General features: G+C 38.9%; 1 protein-coding gene, 1 long non-coding RNA gene and 1 other non-coding gene across 5 annotated transcripts in view; 2 read left to right on the top strand and 1 right to left on the bottom strand.

Annotated features, from left to right (window-relative positions):
• SMAP2 (small ArfGAP2) overlaps positions 1-27425 on the bottom strand; it is a 52851-nt gene that overhangs the window by 18493 nt on the left and 6933 nt on the right. Inside the window, exons 2-4 of one of the 3 annotated variants that reach the window (XM_056795223.1) lie at positions 23833-23935; positions 22712-22793; positions 664-797 (exon numbers count right to left, since the gene is read on the bottom strand). In XM_056795223.1, coding sequence (XP_056651201.1) covers positions 664-797; positions 22712-22793; positions 23833-23871 — 255 coding nt within the window. In that variant the 5' untranslated portion in view covers positions 23872-23935. Of the gene's footprint in view, positions 1-663; positions 798-22711; positions 22794-23827; positions 23936-27425 lie in introns of all 3 variants that reach the window. The other 2 variants (XM_056795222.1, XM_001365635.4) reach the window with 2 other exon arrangements.
• On the top strand, positions 672-25758 carry LOC107649113 (uncharacterized). The gene is made up of 2 exons (XR_001622539.2): positions 672-808; positions 25614-25758. It is a non-coding gene; the product is annotated as an uncharacterized LOC107649113 (long non-coding RNA).
• Positions 21069-21175, top strand: LOC130454092 (U6 spliceosomal RNA). The gene has a single exon (XR_008911776.1). It is a non-coding gene; the product is annotated as a U6 spliceosomal RNA (small nuclear RNA).

Raw genomic sequence — 27425 nt, 5'->3', positions numbered from 1 at the left:
ACACTAGTGGCAGGGCCTGGGTATATATCTCCTAATCTTAAATCCATTCTCTAAATGACAACATTCTTCCATTTAGTTAGACTGCTTGTTGAAGATAAAAAACCAAGTTTTGATTGTCATCAGGTCACTATATCAATGATCTGTGTTTTTATCCTGTGTGAATATGTGAATATTTCCTCCATCCACCAAGATCACTAGCCTTTGTTAAACAATACAATATTGTTTTGGCCCACAGGCAGCTTAAAAAATACTCTAGCTCCTTTACTTTCTCCACTCAAGCACTATTCCAATGCCTCACTGAGGTATGGAAGAAGCCTTGAGCTCTTGAAAATAAAGTGCAATCTCTGCTCCCAAACTGAAAAGGCTTTAAGTATGGGTCCAGCAACAGATTATCTCTTGTCTGAAGATCAATCTGGCTAAATTTGGAAAGTCTCATCACCAGGATGACATATTTTTGGCCCCAGTAATTCCTGACACTCATCTATTATGATAGCACAATAATTGCAACTTGGTTTGTTTCAACAAGGAGTGTCACTAAATGAAAGGCTGCTCTCTGGCCTTTGGACTCACTTGACATCTTTTGTAACCCACCCTTCAAGGGAAAGAATGCTCACTAGCCCTTCATGTTTGTGGCACCTGTATTAACTGGGTTGTGTCCATTACCTGAATCTGCTCTTGTGTCCACTGATCTAAGTTGACTGACTTCACCCTGGAAATGTGCACACCAAGGTTCCTGTGAATTCCTGCACAGCGGATGCAGATGAATACGCCAATGTTCCAGGAAGCCCATCGTGGTCCTGTGAGGAAGGTCAGGGGAAAAGGCTGGTTATTATGCTGGGTAATGTTCAGTCCATAAAGTGGGTTTCCATATGAGAAAAAAAAAATTATGAAACTTCCAGGTTCCCACTAGAATAGTGACCAGAGAAGATTCGACAACATTAGAATCCAAACACATAGTCTATGTGGTAATTGTATCCCTTTAATTAAATGAGAAAGGAAAATCTAAGAGAGAGGAACAGCAAAGTAAATGTAACCTTCCACTCAACCTCCTGTCTTTCTGAATGTAGTAGCTGCTTCCTGGTTACCAAGCTCCTATATTAAGGGGCTTTACAATTGCTAAAGGGTCTAGATCTGTTTTCCTACCAGTAAGAGACATGTTGTGGCTGGTAAGTGGCAAAATGGATAAAGTGCTGGCCTGAAGTCAGGAAGATTCATCTTGCCAAGTTCAAATCTGGCCTCAGGCACTTATTGGCATGTAAAATTTGACTGAACAGGTCACTTCACCCTGTTTGCCTCAGTTTCCTCATCCATAAAATGAAATAGCAAACCACTCCAGTATCTGCCAAGAAAATCCTAAATTGGGTCACAAGAGAATTGTACATGACTGAAATAACTGAACAGCAAATGTCTCCACAAGTTATACGGTTGTGGATGAAATGGAATATATGTTTATATCAGACAACTAAGTGATGTAGTAGATAGAGTGCTGGGCCTGGAGTTGGGAAGATTCATCTTCATGAGTTCAAATCTGGCCTCTGACACTTGCTAACTGTATGACCCTAATAGTTATTTACCTCAGTTACCTCATCTGTTAAATGAGATGGAGAAGGAAATGGCAAATCAGCCCAAAATTTTTGCTAATAAAACCCTAAATGGGGACACAAAGACAGAACCAAAAAGACAAGGCATCAACAAGAGACATATAGAGGTAAAGTCCAAGGCCCAAGTTGAAACTCGAGTTTTTGTTTACAATCTTTTCCACCCTCCCCCAACAAAGTCTATAAAACATGTAACAGTGCTACACTTAATAGGTTGCTTTCCACTTGGGTTGGTGTCCCTGCTTGGCTAAGCCACAGGAACAAATTAGAATGGAAGCTGCCAAATAATTCAGAATCCTACTCAAACACAATGATTCTCAGACATGTATTACACACTAAAGCCTGCTAGAGAATCATTCCCCTCCTCCCCTTGTGATATCTCTTATATGATCTGAATTATTAGCCATCTCCTCTTTGGGAAACAAGTGTTTTAAGATTGTAGACATCAGCACAGAACCTAGAGGAAATGCACATATCCATTTCCCACTTCACCACATTCCACAAATGTAATACAGGGAACAGAACTATAATGTTATGTTGAAGAGTAGACAAGAGGAAGAGACACCAAGTTATTTTCCACAGTCCAATGTCTAACACTATCTTCCCAAAGCAAATAGGTCTTGTGCTTGAAACAGCAAGAATGAACACTTTGCAGGTTTTAGATGCTAGTTTATCAAAAAGCAGCATTTAATAGCAATTTTAAAGGAAGCAAGTAATGCTGGGAAAGGTGGGCATTAGATCTCAGTATTCAGTAATACATGAGAATCTCTTTTGTAGAAATAGTACTTGAGTGCAAAGCACAATTCTCAAGTCCTCCTTATAAGATGGCACTCATTTTAATTTTACCTGCAGTCCCAACCCAATACAGAACCATAGGATGTCAGAGATGAAAAATGATTTAAAGATCATGCAGGACAACTCTTTTCCCTATGATCCTTAAATCCCAGATAGGGGATTGTAAAACAAGAGAAAAGTTCAAAGCTAGGCTCTGCTACTTATGACTGGTGTTTGACTTTGGGCAAGGTTCTTTACTTCCAAGGGATTCAACTTCTCTGTAAAAGAGGAGGTGACCTCCATGATCCTATACAGTTCTTCCAAAGTCACATAGCTAGTAAGTGGCAGAATGGGGCACAAAGTCCCATTTCATTCCAGGATCGGCCTCTACTATACTACAAAGCCTCCCATACCTTCATGTCATCAAATGAGAGTCGTACTCAATGTGTATATGGACCCATAATATGGCTCTTCCTAAATGCCCAACCACTTGGGATTGAGAGTCTATAAAAACTTCCTCAATGGTTCTCAAGTTCCAAATTGCAAGAGTCTGGTATGGGAATATGGAGGTCATGAACAAGCCAAGACCTAGGTTTGCATACAAGAGGATTCCTAGAGAACTGGTGATGTTCACACTGCTATTCTCACTTGGGAGCTGTAAACTCCCACGGTTTCAGAAACAGTAAAAAGACTATATTTCATACAGAAAGACAGTGGCCTTGACTCCTCAAGTCCACCTGGCTAGCTAATTCCTACCACCATGCTAAGAGCAAAACTAGATGCAAAAACATGAATTGCAGGTTAGTTCTAGTGTCCTTCCTGCTGAATTCCCAGACTATCCAGAGAAGGAGGCTCTTTATCCATCATTTAGCCCACTGTTCAAATCCTATCAATTCTCTACATAATATTCCAGGTAATCATGGTCCTATTGTACCCTTTAAGAAACACAGGGGCCTGGCCATAGCACTCGGGTATCATAGCACAAGGCTTCAGTCCAGAAATATCAATGATAACTCCATTCATCTATACAACATTATACTATTTAAAACAGTGGAAGAATATAGCTAGTGAATATCCTTTAGGGTAATACTACATACAAGATTTGTTATTCATTCATTCAACAAATGTTAGTAAAGTTCAGGGCCTTCCAGGAAAATCTTCCTCTCCTCAAGCATTTTTAGTTATAGTCGGCTACTATCATCCAAGGCAGCTCATTCCACTTGGGACTGCTATAATTTTGGGTAAGTTCAACATCTAGAGTTATACCAAATGAGTTCCTTCAATTGTTTAAAGACAGACATCATATACGCCACCCCAAGTCTTTCCTCCAGTTCTTTATTTGTTCCTAATGTGTTTTCAACCCCCTATTGGCCTGAATGAACATGTTTAAAAAATTTCTCCCAAACATACTTTGGAAGTATTAGGTTAGCCATATTTTAAAGATGAGGAAATTAAAGTGATTTGCTTAGGGCAACACAGCTAACAAATGTGTGAGGCTGAATTTGAACTCTGATCTTCCTCCCTCTAGACCTGGCACTATTTACTAGACCATCAAGCAAGGTTACTGGTAGCAAGAAAACAGTAAATTAAAATTCATATAATGACAGGAGTTAATAGAGAGGGCTTATACATCATAAATGATATCAATCAGCATTATTCAATAAGAGACAGAAGAGGATTTCAGTAATTCACGGATGTGGCTAACCAGGATTAGCACAAGAATCCAACTATGTGCAAGTTAGGGAACAGGAAGTCCTATGATTTGGCCCCACATTTACTCTGCTTGACTGTAAATCTTCAGTAATCTAATGGCGGTGTGCCTTGGGTTACTCCATTTTACAAGAAGAGAAAACTTTTTTAAAATTCTTCTTAGATCTTGATATCAATTCTAAGATAAAAAAAAGTGGCAAGGGCAATGACCTGACCAAAGTCACACAGCTAGGAAGTGTATGAGGTCACATTTGAATTCAGATCCTCCCAACTCCAGGCCTGGTGCTCTATCCATTGTATTATCCAGCTGCCTGGAGAAAAGTTTTCTTTTTTTTAAATACTGTGTTAAACAATCCACAGAAATGGTTTTTGTGATAGTCTCTCTTACTGCTGCCATTAGCATTCTCAGTGGTACCATGAGAGCAACCAGATTTAGAGAGTCTCAGTAAAGTTCAGTGGATCCTGGATCCACTTTCATTTAGTCATAGTCTAGACAACAGAATCACATGATGACAGAATTTGGAAGGAACCTTCAAGCTCACTGAGTTCAACTTCTTTATTAGGTGTATGGGGGTGCTAAGGCCCAAAGAAGGAATAGGACTCTTCAAAAGTAACAGTTGAATATACTTCTGTACCACTCCCATTTTAGATCTATTCTGTACTTTTGTGTCACAAATTGAGTATGTAACAAAATAACACTCCAATCACTTGAAGTTGTAGTGTGACCATACAGCCAAGGCCTATCTATCTCTCTATAAAGGTTATAAATGCATAAGAAATAGATACAGAAAGACAACTTTTGCTCCTTTTCTCCTCTCTATAAATGTGATAACAGTGGTAAGAGTACTGAATTTGGCACCCGAGGAGATAGGTTTGAATAACACCTCTGCTACTTACCACTTATGAGACCCTAGGCAACTCACGTCTCCTTTCTGGGCCTCTGTTTCCTCCTCTATAAAATGGGAATATTGACATTCCTGAACTTTCATGCACATTGTGAGGATCAAATGATGCCTGCAAAACACACTGTATATATTCCCAAAGTCATCCTAAGGAAAGCAATTTGCAAACACACAAGTGTTCTAAAAACTGGTGAAGAGTAGGAGCCTATCATTTATGAAGTTGTCTCTATGGGGAAAGTCTCTTGAGCTACCAAGTTATCAACAGGAAATGGTTTCTATCTCCTCTTATTTTCCCCAGATCTGTTGAGATGAACAACATTTAGAGAAATAAACTAACTGGCTTTGGGGAAGAAAAGTGTTACAGTAAACCTCAATTAACACAACTGCTTGGGGCTGCTTTGGTTAACACAGAAGTAACCAAAAAGTTCTTAAGTTTCAACATAAATTGTTGAAAATCTTTCTTAGATGCACTCATCCAGTTTCTTGCCTTGGTAAAAACAAGGTAATATATATATCTTTACTGATGACTGAGGTTTTGGCAAGACTCTGAAATCACTGTTTTGAATATCATGGGATCAATAGATCATAAGGATTAGAGAACAACTGGCTGTCCCATTCTCCCATGTTAGAGATGAGGGTACAGAGGCACAGACAAGGAAAGTGATTTGTTCAAGGTCACACATGTGGTAATAACTGGCAAAGCTAGGGTTTGGAGGCCCCACCTAACCCATCTGTTACCATTAAGCCAAAATTTTTTTTCATAACATTAATCCTTTTCATTAGTCCTCACTGCCTAAAATCACAAGTAGAGATGGTTAATAACTTGGCAAAATGCACGATTTACTGGGGGCATGGAGGAAGCACTGAAATTATATTAAAATAAAAACATGAGACCATCCATTTAGAGCTTTAAGGGTTAGCTTAGAAGTCATCTAATCCAATTCTTTCACTTACATTTTTCTTTCTTTTTTTAAAACCCTTACCTTCTTAGAATCAATACTGTGTACTCATTAGTTCCAAGGCAGAAGAGGGTAAGGGCTAATAGGCAAAATAAGTTAAGTGACTTGCTCAGGGTGCACAGCTTTTAAGTATCTGAGGCCACATTTGAACCCAGGACCTCATCTCTATACCTGGTTCTCAATCCACTGAGCTACCTAATTGCCCCTCCATTTATATTTGAAATGGAGGTCCGAAGAAGTTAAGCAACCTGCAAGGGGCAAAGCTACAATCTGAACCCAAGTCTTCTAATACCATGTATTTGGCACACCTACTATGTGCTAGGGGCTTTGCCAAGAATTAATCTATTAAATCAAGGATGGGTTGCTGTTTATTTATGATAATATTCTTACTCTAGAAGCAGAGTCTAAGGAAGAATATTCTAATAAATTCTGATCAGTTGAATGAAATGTTACTCATCTCAGAAGAGTAACAAGGAAGCCTTAGAAATATCCACTTCCCTAACTTTACAAATGAGGAAACTGAGGCCCAGAGAAGGTAAAGAGTCTTGCTCAAAGTCATCTAGCTACTTAGTAGCAGAACTCCGCTAAAAACTAGTTTTAGATTAGATTTTTAGTTTTTTCTTAGTTATAAATTCACGGCAAATTTTTATTGGTCCATAATACTTTTATAATAAAGTCCCCATGTTTTTAATTTAAAAAATACGTTTTAATAAATTTGTATTAATTACCCTTTTATTTTACTTCACCCACATTTTCCAACATATATCTCCAACCTCCTCTTCCAAAAAAAAATCCCTTAAAACAAAGAATAAAAAAGAGAGAGAAACCCAGCCCAGATACATAAAAAAAGCTGGACATTTTGTGCAGTGTTCCACATCCAGAGAAGAGGGAGGAGTGAATACCTTCTTATCTCTTGTGGCCCACTTCTTAAGACTCATATACTTAAAAGAACTTCCTCCCTCCCCTCAGTCTTGCTTCTACTTCTGGCTCCCTCCTCTGAGTCTTTACATTCCCTGGCCCTAAAACTGCCCTGTTGAGGCTTGTAGGCATAGTGATACACATAATAATTGAGCTTTTACTGTTCTGAACCAAAGTTTGGATTGTGAAAAACTAATGTATCCAATCTCTAAGGACTCTTCAGATGTTCAGACCCTATGCCCTATCATCTTGGATGATATATGCACTATAAACCTTAGTTAGTTAATCAATATGCAACTGAAATGATTTCCTTCAGCTTTTGCTCCCCCTATCTCCTCAGCATCACTTTTTTTAGAAGGCAGAAGATGAGAAAATAAGCTAATTTGGGGAATTTGATAGATGTTCATTTAGAATCCATGATTCAACAAAATGAAGAAATGGGATAATAACTGATTTACACTAAGCCAGAAGGGGCTGACCAACACTGAAAGCACACTGAAAATAAGACCAACCCCATAAGGAAGTAGTTAATTCAGGTGCCTAAAGCAGGAAGATAAGCTCAGTCTAGCATTAGTCATCATGTGGAACATAAAAGCCAATGCAAGGACAGCTAGAATATGATGGATAGTGTGTACTTTAAAGTCTTCAAACCCATACTTTCAACATCCCTGGGGGCACTGGTTTGCATAACTATATCAGGGACTTCTGGGAAAAGCGGATGTGTGCCTTTGGTGAGACTGTGTGTGTGTGGAAGGGTTGGTTCACTCAGTTCTCCCATTCCAAAATAATGATAAACAAGAATCTTGAACTTCTGTAAACATTTTAAGGAACTGTGTGGTCAAAAGACAAGCTTGCTCAATTGTCCATCAGCTCAGAGAGAACTCTGCAAGAAAATCATTTCCGTTTAGTTCCACCCTGCAAGACTTTCATTTCCTTCTGTCACTAAAATGAGAGTGGGCCCAAGTCTGTTCAATAGACAAATAAAGCACCATCTAAGATTCTAAAATCCTTGGGAAAATAAAGCAAACTACGACAAGTCTGAAATGATGAAGAACATTCAAATGCCATAAGTAGTTTAGTCTCAAAGAATCTAAATTGTCTTCAAGTATTTAAGAGTCCATCCAGGGATTTAAAGACTTATTCTGCTCTGACCCAGATGGTAGACCTGGAAGAAACTGTGGGGAAGGGCAAGAGAATAGCAGAGAGAAAATAATAAATATTAAAATTTGCCTAATTAAAGAAGTAAAACAAGCATTTCCATGAACAATCCAAGACCAAGAAAAAAAAATGTGAAAAGAAGGAACTATGAATCTATTATATACAGCTTGCTTTTCTTCTTAAGCATATAATAAATACAAATATAATTCTATAACACAATGTCATATTGTGTGATTACCATTATAACAACATAGATATCAAATCAATATATTCATAAATATAATAAATTTAAAATATAATATATATAACATAACTTTCTTTTTTGAAAACCCTTACCTTCTATCTACTATTGATAGTAAGGCAGAAGAAGGCAACGGGGTTTAAGGGATTTGCCCAGTCACACAGTTAGGAAGTATCTGAGGCCACACTTGAATCTAGGTCCTTCCAACTCCAGGCCTGGCACTCTATCCACTGTGGCACTTAACTGCCCCTATAATGTAATTTTCAAAGGTGTCTTGCTTCTTGGTGTTTCTTTTTGGCAAGGGGAGACCCTTCTGACATTTAGAGGTGTCCAAATAAAATAATAGGCTGCTTCTGGGAGCTAGTGAATTTCTCATTAGTCTCAGAAGTTTCAAAGGAAGGCCAAACAATCAACTCATTGGGTTTATTTATCTTCTAGAGATTCCTTCTTGGGAAACATGTTCCAAAGTCCCTTCCAATTCTGAGATTCTGTCAATTTACAGGATTCCCTGTGAAATCCCATGAATATAGAAATTATCTCTACAGCAGTTCTAACACTGCTTGAACACTTTAATGATACACTCACTACCTCACAAGGCAGCTTATGCAGGACTAATTATTAGAAAGTTCTTTTTGATCTAAAATCCACTGCCCTGTAATGTCTACCCAATGGTCCTACTTCTGGAGAACCTCATTGAATAACATTTCTCCTTTAATTCTTATATTAAATATTAATTATATAAGGTAGCAATAGAGAACTACAGAGAAGACATTATTCTTCTATCAAGTGTATATTCTAGAAAAAGATAGTTCTTGATTCATCAGGACTTGACTTTGGAAGTTCTGGGATAGTGTCCAGACATAAGCTCAGGTACTATAAGACATTTCTAAATTAAGTTTCACAGGTACCATGGAGAGATTTCTCTCATAGTATTTGTGAAATTTAATTTAGAAACTGTGAAACCTAATTCAGCAATGTTTTCAAGAAATAAAATGTACGAGGCAAGCAAGTCATACTGAACAATGAAGTAGAATGCAGTCTATGAAGAAAAAAAGAGAATAAAGAGATTTCAATTCTTACTATTCTGCAGAGTATAGTAATTTTAAGGACTGACCAATGAACAGACTTGACAATGATCAAAAAGACTGAGGTAGGATTGGAAATAGATTGAAGAATTGGGGGGGGGGGACTGGAAAAAACTTCTAGAGGACAAGCTAGGAAAAGAAAAAATATGAGGGATGTAATGTTCATGATGTGCTCAGGCTAGATAAATTTTCTAATCTAAGTTTAGTGCAGTCACAAGCCATAGGGGTAGGAATTAAAGTTGTACATAATTCCTTCCCCAGCTTGAAATGATTGTTTTCCTGAGAACCATCAAATACTCAAGAGCCATCTCATTTCCAGTATATCTGATCAACATTCAATAGATACCAAGCCACTCAATTCTAAATGTCTAATGTCATCTACTTGTTTCTGCCCTTCATAGTACCAAATTAATTAGAATGTGTTTTTTTTTTAAATAAAACCCTTACCTTCCGTCTTGGAGTCAATACTGTATATTGGCTACAAGGCAGAAGAGTGGTAAGGGCTAGGCAATGGGGGTCAAGTGACTTGCCCAGGGTCACACAGCTGGGAAGTGGCTGAGGCCAGATTTGAACCTAGGACCTCCCATCTCTAGGCTTGGCTCTCAATCCACTGAGCTACCCAGCTGCCCCCTAGAATGTGTTTTTAAAAGACAAAAACAAAAAATATTCAACCCACTACAAAATTCATTGAGCCAGCCTAGAAAGTTTGCGATGGGGCATTTTTAACTTTTTAACTTTTATTTTATTTTATTTTTTTAGAATAAACCCTTACCTTCCATCTAGGAATCAATACTCTGTATTGGTTCTAAGGCAGAAGAGTGGTAAGGGGTAGGCAATGGGGGTTAAGTGATTTGCCCAGGGTCACACAGCTGGGAAGTGTCTGAGGCCACATTTGAACCCAGGACGTCCCATCTCTGGGCCTGGCTCTCAATCCACTGAGCCACCCAGTTGCCCCAACTTTTTTACTTTTAAATAAACTCAGCTCAATACAAATGTTGTTTCCCTTGTATATATATAAGGTCCAAAGGGAGCTACTAGTAGATGAGACAGTAGAACTTGGGTATTTCCCTCCTCTGTCTGCCAAAAGACAAAGCTAATTAGTATCCCCTTAGGTGGCATTTCTGGTAACAAGGCCACGTGTACTATTACAAAGTCAACCAATAAGCATTTAATTGAGTGCCTTTTATATACCTTGAACTATTTTAACATATTACTCTCCTTTACAGTCTTAGGAGGGGGGAAAAGTTACATTTGGGAGGAGGAAACCTTCCAGAAGGTGAAAAGGTGAAAATATCAGGTCCTACAGTTCATTGGAACAATCAAGATGAAAACTCTGAGACCCAAACTCTTTTTTTTGCTTCTTACTCTTCCTAAACCATAAAGAATCACAGTTAGATGACTCAGTGGATAGAATACCAAGCTCAGAGACAGAGGTCCTGGGTTCAAATCTGACCTCAGACATTTCTTAGCTGAGTGACCCTCGTAAAGTCACTTAATCCCAACTATCTAGTCCACTTTTTTCTGCCTTGGAACGAATAAATAGTATTAAGTCTAAGATCAAAGGTAAGGGTTTTAAAAAGAACCACACAATCTTAAGATATGGAAAGGGACCTTGGAGACTACCCAGTCTAACCAAGGTATATGCAAGAATGCCCTCTACAATATTCCTGACAAGGTAATCCTCTACCTCAATACCTTAGGCAAATTATATCCCCTTGTTGGGCCTTGAGTTCCCCATCTGTAAAACGAGAAGGCTGACAAAATTATCTAGAAATGCCTTCCCAGCTCCATGATTACCCTCCAGTACCAGGACCAAATGCCTTTTGCAGCCCCTTCTAGTCAAACAGCACTTAATAAGTACCTACTATGTGCTAGACCCAATGCCTTTCCCTTCCAGATGGCCAAAAGTCTGAAAGGAAACTGAAATATTTCTTTCTGGCAACTTCTTTCCATTCAAACAACTAGCATTTAAGTGCCTACTATGTGCCAAACACCAGACAACGCACTAGAGATAAATATAAAGAATGAAATAATCTCTTCTCAAAAGAAGTTTACATTTTAAGGGAAAGTGGTGGAGAAATAAGTATATATACAGTAGGGTCCTTTATCCATGATATTACTTTCCAGAGTTTCAGTTATCCAAGGTCAACCCAAAGCACTGGAGGTCCACTCAGAAAGTTTCTTAAGTCTGCTCAGGAAATACTGAAGTCTACCTTTAATCTGCCCCCAGAATTAATCTCTCTGCTTCTACTTTCACTTTTTTTTGGGGGGGGGGGTGGATGGGAAGAGGCTATGGAGTGCCAGGAGCAAGAAAGAAAATACATATATATGAGGCTGAGCACATAACATATCCCCCATGGATCTGGGGCCCTACTATAAAAGTATATGCCAAGTAATATGTGTATTATGTATAAATATACTACTTCAAGTTCTGCTTTCTGAGTCCAAAGAGAACAAAGCTAATAAATATGACAGCTGCCTAAGTATCTGAAAGGTGATGCCTTGCCCTCTATCACCCCTGCCTCCCAAATCTCCTTTCTGTAAAGTTTAAACATCCCAGTTCTTTCAATGAACCTTTATATGGAATGATCTCCAGGGCCTGCTCTATCTTCATTAGCCTCCCTTGGACATTTTTAATGACTTTTCTAAAGTATGGCACACAGAATTAAACACAAAACTCCAGATGGGGCTTGATGGGTCACTTTTTGTGGAATAGTGTTCTCTTTCAAATGTATCTGTTTTCATAAGAGTGCTAACAAGTAAGTCAGATTATGCCCTAACAACTTCAGGTAAATTAGAAAAACTTAAGTGTCATTTAGTCTGAGAAGCAAAAAATGCATTTCTAATGATATTATAAAGTACTATTTCTGAAATCTATATGATTTTCTTTACCCTTCTAGGAAACTGGTAGGGGCAGGGGGGGAAGGATATCAGGTAATTAGAACAGAGTACAGCAGAGCTCTGAAGCCAAGTAGTCAACCTTAACCATACAGAGAAGATTTAGAGAGATGAAAGCCATGTAAAAGTCTTCTGATTTGCTTTCAAAAGGAGGAGTTAGCATCTCAACGGAGCCAAGAGACCTCAAGTTCAGGGCTGGCTTTTTCCAGAACAAAATTGTTCATTAGGATTTCCAGTACCCTCTAAAGAAGGAAACCTACTGAGACCATGATCAAGTCACTTCCTTCAAACGTCTTTAATGGCTCTTTTGCCTACCAGACAAAAGTTTGGTTTGGCATTCCAGATTCTCCATAATTCCATATTCCAATTCTCCATAATTAGAGAATCTCCAGATTCTCTAATAGCCTTCCCTCCCTTTCAGTAACCCATTCAACTATACTACTTGCATTTCCCTAATATGTTTCATGTTTCTCTGCTTCAGTACAGCTGTCCCTATCACCTGGAATGCACTACTCCTGCCATAACTACCGCCTACTGAAAGCCTATCTATTATTCAAAGTCTATTTCAAATGCTACCACCTACAGGGAGCCTTCCCTGGATTCCTCCAGTCAAAAATCAATCTTTACGTCCACCCAGATTAGAATCACTAAGCAGCATGCACACTTGTAGCTCTTAAAGCACTTACCACATCCTATTCTCTCCCATTAGACTGGGAACTTAATCTTTATATCTTTCCCAGTGCCTAGCAGAGGAGTTGTTTTTTGTTGCTTGCTGAATTGAACAAGAAAAAAAAACAAACTAGGTACTGAGAATACAAAGATGAAACATTACAATCCCTGCCTTCAAGAAACTTATTGTTGAATGAGGTGGAGGTGGGAATACATACATAATTATAAAATGAGGAAGAGAACACATACAAAGTTTTTTAAAATGAGGAAGAATGTGATAGGGGCAAAGGAGAGTCAGGAAAAGTGCCAAAAGAAATCTAAGAGGGACTGATTACTTTCTCCTATATGGAAAAGAGGGTCAGGGAAGGCTGTGATGGAAAAGGTGGAAACAGAGTTAAGCCTTGAAGAAAGAGACTTCACTAACTGGAAATAGGTAGAACGGCATAGATAGAGCCTGGGAAATCATTAGCCTTTAAAGGTACAGAACAAGGAAGGACAGGAGAAGAACCTAGGATATAAAGTCCAGTTTGCCTTGAATGGAAACTCTCTAAAATGAGGCATACAATAAGCCTAGACAGCCAGTTCTCAATAGCAGGCTAAGAAATTTCAGTTTGTCAGGAAGCAAAAGAGAGCCACTGAGAGGTTAAATAAATGTTGAATAGTGATTAAGTCTCCAGGAGAGTATATCTGCTAAAAAACAAAACAAAAAACCAGCTTAGTTGTTTTTCTCTTGTGGATTTTAGATTGTATCACTTACCAGCTAGGAAGTCATAGACTGGGAGTTTCCATATTTAATAAATATCATGCATGGGGGAGGGAAGGAATGTACCCCTAACTCCTTATCCCTGGGTCAGCCTGTGGTATGTTGGCTCCAGCCAACTTCCTCTACAAAGATTCTGCTTAAGGCATTTATGAATAAGCAGAAAATTGGCTGATGAGACATGGTCTTTCTCAAAAGGGGTGAGAGGAAACAAAAATGGCTGCTTTCATGGGGGCAGGAAGGAGATTATTTCATTAGGGGCTGAATAGTGAAGCTCTCTCATGGCAAACAATTGTTGAGATTGAAGGCTCCCCACAGGCAATTACTCCAGCAAAGGCCCAGCTGGAATAGGGAGTCTGTGCCTGCCAGGACTAACTGTTAACACTGTTAACACTGTCAGTGTTAACACTGACCCGAGTGTCTGAATGGAGATAGGCCTCCACCAAGCATCATACTATGGAAGAGTGAGCAACAGTGGCAAGGCTCCAGGCCAGCTTCTCCCAAAGCACAATCTCTCCACTCCTGACTCCCTGTGACATAGCTCCTAATCCTACACCTGACAACACAAGAACTGTGGATTTAGGAGTTGGGGAAGAGGGTAGCACTGACACAAACACCAATGCTCTTAACAGGGAGACAGTATATTTAGAGGTGAAAGAAACCTTAAAGATCACCTAATCTAACTCCCTCATTTCACAAAGAAGGAAACCGGGGTGGCTAGGTGGCTCAATGGATAGAGATCCAGGCCTAGAGACAGGAAGTCTTGGGTTCAAATGTGACCTTCACATATGTCCTAGCTGTGTGACCCTGAGCAAGTCACTTAACCCCAACTGCCTAGCCTTTACCACTCTTCTGCCTTGGAACCAGTACATAGTATTGATTCTAAGATGGAAATTTAAGGATGTTAAAAAAAAAAGGAAGGAAATTAATGACTAGGAAAAAGATGTGGTTTTGACCAAAGTAATAAAAGCAGCCAGGACCTCTTACTCCAAAATCTAGTGCTTTTAACCACACTGTCCCTGGATGATTTTAGTTAATTATACAAAGCATAAAATTAGATTCCACCATGCTTTTCTATAACACATGCTCTATTTGGGGTAACTAGTGAGGATGGAGTATTGGGATTAATAATAATGGTAATTCATTACAGCCTGCATTTATATAGCCTCTACTGTGTGCCATGTACCATGCTATCCTCACAACAATGTTGAAAGACAGATGCAATTATTATCCCCATTTTATGACTGAAGAAACTGAAGCAGGCAGAGGTTAAGTAGCTTAGACAAGTAAACAAGGTCACATACCTAGCAAGTTTGAGGCTGAATCTGAACTCAGATATTCCTGACTACTTGAGGAGTAGCCCTTTTTCTAATATGTCTCTATAGAATTTAGTCCCTTGATCCCCCAGGGAAGTTGACTCAACTGTTGCTTTGAACTGACCCTGTGTACTTCCAAAGCAGAGGTACCTTTGTCCTACCCCACGGTGGTCTTGTGAGTATTCAGTTTTCTACACCACCTTCTACTCTATCTTAGACTATTTAGAGCTTTGTATCCCTGTGCCTAAAACACTACCCTAGCACTTAGTAGGTGCTTACTGCTTGATGACTGATTTTTACCTTCCTTCTAGTTGTCTTTCCTCTGAAATTACCTTCCATTTACTCTGCCTATATCTTGTGTCCACCTTGTTTTATGAAACCCCAAATGCATCCCTGTCCCATGGGAATTTGCCTGCAAGAAACTCCCAGATTGACCCCTGTCCCAAGGTGAACAAGAGGCCATCAAGCAGCCATAGAGTACCTTAGATAGGAGAGGTGGATATAGTCAGCTGTAAATACCCTTTTGTCTTCTAGGTTTCTCTCATGGTATCTAGGCTGCTCCCAGGCATTGGACCCATGTAAGCCAATCAATGTCCTTCCTTTCCTATACTCCCTAAACTATATATAAGAGGTCTTCAATTCGATGGAAAATTCCCATTCTTGTGTTTTTCCCAGGGACAATGTTCCCAGAGAACCAGAGCTCAGGACTCTGGGTGGTAGCTTAAGAACATCATCTCTCTGGTCCAGATTAAAGACCTGTTCTTTTGTAACTGCTTTGGTGTGGTTGGGTGATTTTTTGGGTTGACCCCTGTACATACAATTATGTGCATGCTGCCTACCCCCACACCTCCTTAAAGGCAGGGACTAACTTTTTGCATTTCTTTGTATTTCTAGGCTTAGTACAATGCCTGGAAAATATTAAACCAGGAATAGTAATCAATCAGTCAACAAACATCTGTTTAGCTTATGTGCTAGGCACAATACTATAGAAAAAGAGGCAAAAGACAGGCTCCGCCTTCAAGGGACTTACAATCCAATGGGAGAGACAATATGAAAACAAATATACACAAAACAAGCTACATACAGAACAAGGAAAGCACTGGAGAAAATAGGGATTGCAGAAGGCTTCCTATAGAAAGTGGGATTTTAATTGAGACTTAAAGGAAGCCAGAAAGGTTCGTGCACAGGGCTGAAGAGGAACAGAATGCCAAGCTTGGGGCAGCCAGAGAAAATGCCCAGGAGAGAGGCTGAGTGTTTTATTCATGGAACAGCCCTTAATAAATGCTTGTTGACTAAGTGATAGCAAAAAATCATCAGCCCTCTAGCTTCTAAGACATTCTCTACCATTGGTTCCTTTCTTTTCAGTGCATGAGTTTTTGGTCAATAACTCCATTCTAACTAGAATAATAAGTCTTTCTGAAACTGGTGTGCTAAGGGGGAAGGGGATAGCCATGAAGCAGAAAGAATGATTTTAAAGTCTGGCAGGTGGGCCTGGGGAAAACCTTTCCTGTGAGGCAGCTAAATTTCCTTCACACGCAGGAGCATATTTAGTAGGTGCAATGAAGATTTACTGATAAAAATGTCGATCAGCAAGGAGTGGGAAATGAGAGTGAACTAAAAGGAGGAAAATGTAAAAATGGGGATTAAAAAAAGGACAAAAATAGAATCACCTTGAGCTAGTTTTGCTCTCCTTCCTACTAGAGGAAACACTAAAAAAATTTTAGCTGGGTTGCTCTATTGCTTTGGATATAATGAAGGCCAATCTAGGCAGGTCTTGTCCCCAAGTCTGTAAACTCCAAGAAGGCAGGAGATCAGACCTGGGTCTTGTATTTATCTCTCCTCAGGGCATTTAATAAAGATCTCCAAAACTGAACTCCAAAGTAGAAGAGATGGTGACTCAAGCATAGCTCTCTATGAAATGCCTCTTCTCTTACTCACCACACAGATTACAGTTTAAGCATAATAAATGTAGGACCAGAAGGAAGAGAGACCTGAGCAACTATCTTGCCCTATCCCTCCAATTAACAGATCAGTCAACTTTGCCTCTCTGTGCCTCAGTTTCTTTATTTGTAAAACAGGCATAATAATGCACATACATGCTTCTCCCCAGGGTTATTTTAAGAGTTAAATGAGCTCATCTGTGTAAAGTACTTTTTTATAAAACATGAAACACTACATAAATGTGAAATGGGATCAACTTTTAGTCATTAGCTACTCCTGCTCAAGGAAAACGCCTACCTTAATGTATATATTTAAAGCCCAAGACTCTGGTACAGTACATATCTGGTTCAGAGGTAGGAATACTAAGGTGCCAGTAGCAGACGGGGTTTGGAACTAGGGAGAGGGTCTGAGATGGCAGCCACACAGAAGCCAGTCAAGGCACAGGGAAGTCCGCATTACATGCCTCCAAGAAAAAAAAAAATATGGCCCAAGTCAGGTTTCCTCAAATGCCTTCAACACCCTGTGCTATCCTCCCCCTAGGGAGAATTTGGATTCAGGAAACCCTTGCCACCAGGGGTAGTAATCTGTAGAGAAAAACTTCAGCAAAGCCTAGGCTAGTTCTCCTACCTCCCCAATCACTCCATCTGAGGCTCCTTTGCAAGTTCTTTGACTCCAGAAAATAGGGGTTACTTCAAATTCTTTCCATAATAGTCCTCTCCTCTCTCTTATTTGGCAATCTTGGTCACTATCCTGACTTTTAACTACCTCCTCACCTCAATGCACATGCTTCCAGAATCTCTTAACACCTTAACATCTTTTAACATCTCTCTGGTGCTCTAAAATACTAGTTCCCAATGCCTACAAGCATCTCCACCTTGATGTCTTGTGGGCATCCAAACTCAACCTTTTCTTTTCTCTCAGTACTCTGCCTTCAACCTTCAAGATTCCTCAAAGAGGCATCATTTCCCTAGGTCTCCACATTAGAAACTTTGGAAGGTTTTTTTGTTTGTTTGTTTGTTTGTTTAATAATTTTACTTATAGAACACATTATCCACATTCATAGGAAGAACTGGGAAAAGAAACAGAAGAAAAACAACTGCTTGATCACAAGGGTCGGTGGGGCTATGACTGGGAAAGTAGACTCTAAAAGATCACCCTAGTGCAAATATTAATAATAAGGAAATGGGTCTTGATCGATGGCACATGTTAAACCCAGTGGAGTTGTGTGTCAGATATGTGTGTCAGGGAGGAGTTGGGGAGAGGAGAGGCAAGGAAAATGAGTCTTGTAACCATGGAAAATTATTCTAAATCATCCAATTAAATAAAATTTAAAAATAATTTTATTTTTAGTTCTCTTCTAGATTTTGAGCTGGAACACCAGAAATTAATTCACTCATTTGTAGACATCATGACCACTCATTCACCTTATAAACTCTGGTGATTTAGTGATTTATTTACTTATCTTTTTTTAAATCCTCATTTCTCACTATCAATTTTAAGACAGAAGAACAGCAAGGGCTAGGGATTAAGTGACTTGCCCAGGGTTACATAGTAGGAAATGTCTGAGGCCAGATTTGAAACGAAGTCCTCCCAACTCCAGGCCCAGCTCTCTATCCACTGTTCTACCCAGGCACCCTGGCCATTTATTTTTTACCTATAATAAAACCAGAGCCCAAAAAGGAGAAATGATTTGCTACTGATCAGATGAGTAAAATAGCAAAATGAGGTTCTAAACCCAGATCCACTATCTCCAAACCCAGGGCTCTTTCCATCATATCAGTAACCTTTATACCATATTGTTACCACCCTAGCAGAGGCAATGTGGCACAATGGAAAAAAAGATAAGCACTTAAATTTATTTTTAGTTTTTTACAACTACAAAATTAATGTCATAAATATTTGGGTGATTATAGGACCTTCCTATCTTTGATTTCTCAAGTATCTGTCTAGCAGTGGGATCTCTAGGTCAAAGGATATGAATATTTTACTTTCTTATCATAATTCCAAATAAGCACTCATTCAATTTAAGTACTTAAGAATGGTTTCAATGGGGAAGGTTAGTAGAGACTTTATTGGTCACTGGAAAACATTAATGTAGTCATGTATTTGTTTTTTCTGGTGCTGATAAGCATGGGAATAACAAGTAGAAAGGCCAAGAATAGCTCTACAGAATGGATCAGTAAAGTAACATTTTTTTCCCTTGGCATTTCTGTGTATATCTGCATCTAGTACCTGGACTAGGAATACCCTGAGTTATAGACAGAAATGAAGAGCCTTGGAAAAATCCCTCCCAAACTACCATCTTGTGGGCTCTAATTACTTCTAACAAGTTATTGAGGCTGGGAAGAACAACTCATTTACAATTATTTCACCAGGATGGTCTCTTTCTACACAGGAACCAAATGCACACTACATGTAACCCCTTAGCACTTCTGGAACACTATTCACTGGAAACTAAAGTCATTTCCCCTACTCCTTTAAATATAGACCAAGAAACATGAAACAATCTATCCAAGGCTACACAACAAAGCAATGGAAAAGTCAAGGGCCAACTTTGGAGATGTTTTCAATATTCTCCGTTAGTAAGAGCTTGATAGGAAACCTATTCAAACAGATTCCTAGAGAAATAGAAGTGAAGGATGATTATAAGAAACAAATTTAATGGGGTAGATAGGAAGCACAGTGAGAGTGCCAGGCCAGTCAGAAGGATCTGAGTTCAAATCCAACTACTTTCTAGCTGTGTTACCTTGGGGCAAGTCACATACTTCCAACTGTCTAGCCTTTACCACTATTTCACCTCAGAAGGTAGAATCAAAGCTTAGGATTGACTGATTATAAGACAGGAGGGTAAGAGTTTTTTTTTTAATTTCTTTTTTTTTTAAATCCACATTATTGGCTAACCATGGACACAAAAAGTTAAATTGAAAGATCACAGAATTTGGAATAAATAGGCTGGAGCCTTGGTTTTGCTCCTTGCTACTTGTCTATGGGCAAAGTCCTCCTGGCTGGTTTTCCATCTCTTTGTCTACAAAATAAGTGAACTAAATTTCAATCATAGTGACTTGAGTATACCTCCCTCCTCTTTGTAAAACAGCAAGATACTATAGGTGTGAAAGATGATATACACTATTGGACACAGTTGCTTAAATAATTTTCTTTGTTACAAGGGAAAATCAAATTGAGATGAGGGAAGCAGAGGAGCCAATAGCCCGAACAAAAACAAAATGAACTATATCAAATAGCTCTGATAAGTTGGCTCTGGTATCCAAAATATATAAGGAATCAAAATAAACAAGTAAAACTTTTGAGCCACTTGCCCTAATAAATAACTGGTCAATGGATATGAACCAATAGTTCTTAAAAGATCTGAACACTATTAATAACCATATGAAAAACCGCATCAAGTAATTAATCAGAGAAATGAGAACTGAAGCCACCCAGATTTTCTTCATACCAGCAAACTAGCCAGAATAACAAAAAATGGAAACAATGCTAGAGAAGGACTACAGAAAGACAGGTATATTAATATGCTATTTTGGAGCTACAAACTGATCTAAGCATTTGGGAAAACAATTTAGAGCTAAGATTTTTAAATGACTAAAATGTCCATGTGCTCTGACCCAGAGATTCTCCTGCTAGTCATATATCCAGAGAAGGTCAAGGGTAAAAAGAAAGGTCTCCTGTACCCAAATATTCATTGTAGCACTTTTTGGGGAAATGTCAGGCTTAACAGTCTCAGGCTTTGCTTCCTATAGGATAATAAAGAACTAGAAACAAAATGAGTACTACCAGGGAGTGGCTAAACAAATTATGGAATATGAATATAATGGAATATTACTGCACCATACTTGATGGATGAGGAATTTGGAGAAACCTGAAAAGACTTGTATGAATTGTTACAAAGCAAAGTAAGAAGTCAGAAAAACAATACAGATAATGACAATATAAATTAAAATAACAACAAAACAAAAATGAGCAATGTAATTTTAACAACAAAGTATGGAAGAAATTCAATTCCTTCCTTTCTTTGAAGAGATTGCCCACATTGTCATTTGCAGTGGTTTTGCTTAACTCTTCTTTTAAAGAGAAGGTTCACTGGTAAAGGGTTGTAGAAGAGGTATCTTTTGAAATGATATATAGTGCTTGCTTCGGCAGCACATGTACTAAAATTGGAACGATACAGAGAAGATTAGCATGGCCCCTGCACAAGGATGACACACAAATTCGTGAAGTGAAATGACATATAAAAACAAAAGAAATCAAGAAAAAACTTTAGATGGGGCTGGCCTAGATGATCTCTAAGGTCCTATCCAATCCTAAATCCTACAATCAAATATACAGGAATATCTTGATGATTGATCTTTATTTATTGTTGAACTTCTGTGACCAAATGTTGTTCCTTGACCTTGTTGTTATACTAAACTTCACTGGTTTGAAGTTAAATTTAATACAAGACTCCCAATAATAAAGGCCTAAGACTTATGCAAGGCTCTCCCCTATCTTTATAGGACTGAGGTTCAATGGAGATTTCCCTTTGAATCTGATAAGAATGTTTCCTATGAGAGCTCATGATTATTTACCCAAATTTGAACATTTGGGGAGTTCTTTGCAACCACAGAAACAACTAAGAGGTTAAAAAGTAACAAAGTTTATAGTTATTTAGAAAATCAAGTGATGTGAGACTTTTCAGAGTTCCAAATCATATAAGCATGCACTGAGGGTAGTGTAAATGATGACAACTACCTATCACTTTTTCTTTAACTGCATCAACAAGTACACTAAATTTTTATATTAGAGTTACAGTTATCTTGATTCGAGATGGTTGTTCTGTTCAGAGGCTTACATCAGAACTCTGAACATGAGACCTGATTAATCAGACTCCTCTTATTTCCACAGCGACTCAAGTAACTTTCACCTCTACAATCTCGCTGGCATCTGGTCTCCTCTCTCCACTCCCTTCACCCTATCTCCCTCTTTCAGGCTCTCATTACTCAGTCATCTAGACTACTGCAAAGTCTCATGGATCTTCCAGATTTTATCATCTAATTTGGTTTTCATATACTTACTGAGATCCTCTTCTAATGGTTAAAGTCTTCAGTGCTTCACCATTGCCAATGGGTTAGAATTTAAGCCCCTGTACAATGTCTCCCTCCTGTCTTTTCAACTTTTCCCCACACTTCTTTATGAAGTTTACATTCCTGACCTCCTATTCTATATCAACAATCTCCTCCTACAATTTCCAGATTCTTGGAATTCACACAAGCAATCTTCCACCCATGGACCTGCACTCTCTCTTCCCACTTGCTGAAATCCTTTTCCTTCAAGGCTCTGCTCAGGTGTTAACTTTTCCACAAAACCTTCTCTGATTTCTACCCCTCCCCTCCCCACCACTAACCCCCAAATATAAGCAATCACTTTTTAATGAAATTTACCTGGATCTCTCTGGCTCCATCATTGCTTTTCTTATGCCATTACTCATTTGTATACATGTCATATCTCTCTGATTAGAACATAGGCAAGGACTAGATTACTTTTCCTCTTTATATTCCTCAGATCCAGAGTACACAGTCACCACATAAGTTTGAGCAGGATCCTTACTATGAGCTAAGACCTTTATCCAACACACCACTGCATGTCATCTTCTTTTTACTATTTCCACCAGACCTCTGTGAGTTCCTAGTATCTTATTCCCATCTTCAGAGGGAGAAAACTATACTCTAGTCCCCAAACAAGTGCCCTGAGATGTTTTTCAACATCAAGGAGGAGACATGTGGTCTTTTACCTGATAGCTCTTGCTTTCTCAAATCAGTTGTCATCCACCTATGATGTCTGCCATTAGGTCTTATTCTAAAGGTTTCTGGTGGCTTTGAAGAGAGTTAAAAAGGTACACATGGAGAAATCACATTCATAGTACAGAATAAGATTTAATTATGTCACATACAACATTATCTTATTTGTTATTATTATGCTTTTTTTTAAGATTAGAAATAAATACATACATCTGCCCTTGGGTCAAGTTTTCTTTTGCCTTTCAATTTAAGAGACTCTAAAATGAGTTTCCAAGTACAGAACATCAGAAGGATTTCCAAATGAGGGAGGGGGAAGGAAGGATGAAGTGAAAATCCCATAGCAAGCAAAGAAAATAATTGCCCTTGCACTTCAGCTCTGGGTTAAGTAAGGTTGCTGACAAAACATATAAGCCAGCATATGTGGTGGGTTTTAACATGCAAACACCTGCTTAAGAAGGAGATGCAAGCTTTGGGCTAAGAGACTTTTAATTCTCTCTACCAAGGACAACACAACCACGTAGCTCCATTTACTCAGATGTTCTTGGCAAGAAGGATTCACTGACTACAGTTATGAGGTCTAGCTTAACAACTAGCCTTTCAGGATTCTCTCCATTCTGCCTTGGCAAGGCTCCTCAGCTTCTAACATGTACAGCATTAAATGAAAGATACACTTTTGGCCTCTTAGCTACCTGATGTTCTTCTTTCTGACACTGGGCTTTCAGGAAAGATCTTTCTTTGAAACTAAGTTTCCTTTTAAAACTTTGATTCTAATATAACTAGAAATTCAGGGAAAAGTGCTTTCAAAGTAAGCTTGTGAAATTGAGCCTGCTCAATTTAGTTACCTTGTATAACTAAAACCCAACTGCAACACCAGGGAGGAAATACACAAGTGGGTGGTAGGTGGGGAAGAAACATGACTTTAGACAAAAAAGGCCTTCAGCTTTTGTTCTGACTCAGGCTTGCTTAAAAGTTAATTTTCAAGGCAAGACAATAGAATAACTAAGCAACAATACATGAAAAGGAACTGGGATTCTATCAGAAACTTAGGGCAAATTTCAGCTATACACAAAGGGGTATTTGAACAATAGAGAGACAACCACCAGGACAACCTTACGATGATGAGTGGCCCCAGCCGAGGGTGGACTTGGCTCATCACTGGGTGCTCCACTGTGGAGGAATCGGCAGTACAGCCACCAATGGATGGACATCCACAATGCCTGTGGGGAAATACAGGGTCCAGAAGAGTAGGGGAGGGAGGGAGAAAGTTTGGGAAAGGGAAGAAAGTCAAACATGGTAGCTGTACATTACAAGTGTAAAACACCATGCTTCACATATGCAGAGCTCTTCTGGTAAGCTGAAATGGAGCAACTACCAATAACCAGCTATAATAGGGAAATGCCTCAGATGCAAGGTTTCTCTGCTCTAAAATAAAACATAATAAAAATGACTCCTTGGTTGGCTTCTGAACTTCCTTAATTACCACCTACCAAGGATAAGCTGAATTTGGAAAAAAGACACTAAAAATAAAATTCTCCCTCATGCCCATAGTCTGTGCCTTTACTCAGACAAATAAAGGTTCAATTTCTTATGGCTAATAAGGAAGAATCAGCCTGGAGCCAGGAAAATTCCCAAGCCTTTTCCTAACTCCTGTTGACTAGGTATCACCAATTTACCAAGTGCATCAAGAATACAGGTGGTCTGGTTGCCAGAAAACACATTCTGAAAAGAAGGTAGTCTTAAGCACTAAATGTACACAACATAATTTTCTGAAGAAAAAAAAAAAGAAGTGACAGGAAGCTAATACTAGTCCCATCCCCAGAATCGGTCTCACCTAGTCCCACTCCACAGAATCAGGTCTTGTTGGTAGTGCAATTTCATGTTTTTATTTTTTGTAAATAAAGCATAACAACTTTCATCTGTATTTTCTTACATTGATCTACCTGGAGTCAGAGGAGAAGAGAACAAGAGCTACACTGGTTGTTGGGATAGAGTAGAAAGTACCACCAGAGAAATGAAAAACCTGAAGACAAATCCTAGCTCTGCTAGTGAGTCATCACATGACCTTTGGGGCAAAGTCTTTCCCATTTCTAAAATAAAGAGGTTGGACTAGATGCTCAAAGATCCTTCCAGCTCTAAGATTCTAGGACATTTTGGTTGTATTTCCATGTTGTTTATGATCTCAATTAACAGGTTCTTCTTTCAAAAACAAAAACAAAAAACCACTTAATGTCTGTCTTAGCATAGCTATTAAGTAACAATTCTAAGACAGAAGCATGGTAAGGGCTAGGCAATTGGGGTTAAGTGATTGCCTAGGATCACATAGTTAGAAAGTATCTGAAGTATCTGAATCCACATTTGAATCCAGTTCCTCCAGACTCAGGGCCTGAGGTTCTATCCATTGTGCTACCTAGCTGCCTCTCACTGACAAAGTCCTGTACTCCTCTTCTAATACCAGGCACTCAACATGTACCTCTTTTCATGTCTTCTAGAAGATATAAGTGGGATGAGGTCTATTTATGTCCTACTCATAGGATTCTCAGAATTGACAGTGGGGTTTAGCTTTCTAAGTAACTGCATGATAAATAGTTCCCAGGTATTCTGATAAATGACTCCCAAGTACCATGATATGATGCAGACATGAATCTATCTGGTCAGAAATCATGATCTACAGTCCCTGACACAAAAATAATTTTGCTTTCCAGGGCAATTGCCTCAACATCAGATAAAGTTTTTTAGAAGCATGGAAAGCAGTACCCATTGCAATGAGCCAATGAGACCTTCTCTCTTGTCCATAGTAACACAACCCTTTATTTATTGTTGGATGGAGGGAGTTGGGGGAATGGAAAGGGAAAATAGGAGAGAAAGTGAACACTAAAGTATACTTTACTTCCTAAGGTTTTGAAGAAGTCTTAAAGTCTACACAGGGAGCTCTGATGATGAAGAATGGAGCCTGATCCAATTCCATGAGTCATTAGATCTTGTGTCCACATCTTTGTTACAGGAAGATGCCAGCAATAAACATTTATGCACTTACTATGAACCAGGCACTGTGCTAAGTGCTGAGGATACAAAAAGCGGCAAAAGATAATCCCTGCCCTCAAAGAGCTCACAATCTAATGGAATACATAAAGTACAATATATTAAATGAACAGACACCAGTTAGTAAGGTAATATAATTTCTAATTACATGAAACTATTTAGTTCAGATTGGATCTGCAGACAGAAGAATAGAAACAGATGATAATGACTCATGTAGCAAAACAAAGTATGGGCAACCAAGCCCAAGAATGCCAACACCTACATATCAGAATGCCAATAGCTGAGAAATGCAGGGAGATGGTGACCTAGATGATAGTGGAATGTTAGACTTGCTGAAGACCTAGTCAGAAATGGCTCATCTCTAACCCTATTCTTTAGAAGGTTAAAAGAGTAAACTTTATGATTTAGGGAAACTGTTATGGTATCCAAGAGATTAGTTAATATTACTTACAATCCCGAACGAGCAAATGGAACATTAAATGTTTTCTATATCTTTTTTTTTTTAAACCCTTACCTTCCATCTTGGAATCAATACTGTATATTGGTTCCAAGGCAGAAGAGTGGTAAGGGCTAGGTTATGGGGGTTAAGTGACTTGCCCAGGATCACACAGCTAGGAAATGTCTGAAGCCAGATTTGAACCTAGAACCTCCCATCTCTAGACCTGGCTCTCAATCCACTGAGCCACCCAGCTATCCCCATCACAGCACATAGTCATAGTAGTTAACCAGCTGGTCTTTTGCTAAAAATAAAATAAAATAAAGGTCATTTAATTTTTTTCTTTCATGCATCTACAATGATTATCTCCACAGAGATCTTACTGGTGCCCAACTTTAGGTGTGTAAATGTGTGTGTGCATGTGTGTATGCGTGTGTGTGTGTGTGTGTGTGTGTGTGTGTGTGTGTACCATTATATACAGGATAAATGGGAAATAATGAACAAAAGGAAAGTACTGGAATTAAATGAGAGGTTGAGAAAGGCTTCCTATAGAAGATGGAAGGTTGGAAAATTAAGGTAGTCAGAGCAGTCAGTAGCCAGAACAGAGGAGGGAGAATATTCCAGGAATGGGGGCAGCCAGAGAGAATGCCCAGAGGAGAGAGATGAAGTGTCTTGTTATAGAAAAACAGGAGGCCAAATGTCACCACATTGAAGAGTATGAATCTGGGAGTTAGGTGTAAGAAAAATGGAAAAGTAGAAGGGAGCTAGGTTATGAAGGGCTGTGAATACCAAATAGAACATTTTGTATTTGCTCCTGGAGGAATAGGAAGCCACTGGATTGAGGGAAAGGGGACAGGGTGATAAGATGGGACCTGTGTTTTAGGAAAGTCATTTAGGAGGATGAATTGGAGTAGGAAAAGAATTGAAGCAAGCACACTCACCAGTAGATTATTGCAGGAATCCAAGGCATGAGATGATGAGGAGCTGCAATAGTATGGTGGCAGTGGAAGAGGAAAGAAGAAAGGGGCATACTAGAGATGTTGCAAAGGTGAAAACAAAAGGCCTTGGCAACAGTTCAGATATGGGGATAATTGAGAGATAATTGAGAAATTCAAGATGGCTCCCAGATTGTGAATTTGAGGGACTGGGATGATAGTGTTGACTTCCACAGTAAGAGAGAAAATAGATGAGATAGGGCGAGTTTAAGGGAAAAAATAATGAATTCTATTTTG

This window comes from Monodelphis domestica, chromosome 4 (assembly GCF_027887165.1).
Source record: "Monodelphis domestica isolate mMonDom1 chromosome 4, mMonDom1.pri, whole genome shotgun sequence".
NCBI lineage: Eukaryota > Metazoa > Chordata > Mammalia > Didelphimorphia > Didelphidae > Monodelphis > Monodelphis domestica.
This window is presented reverse-complemented; position numbering and strand designations above follow the sequence as displayed.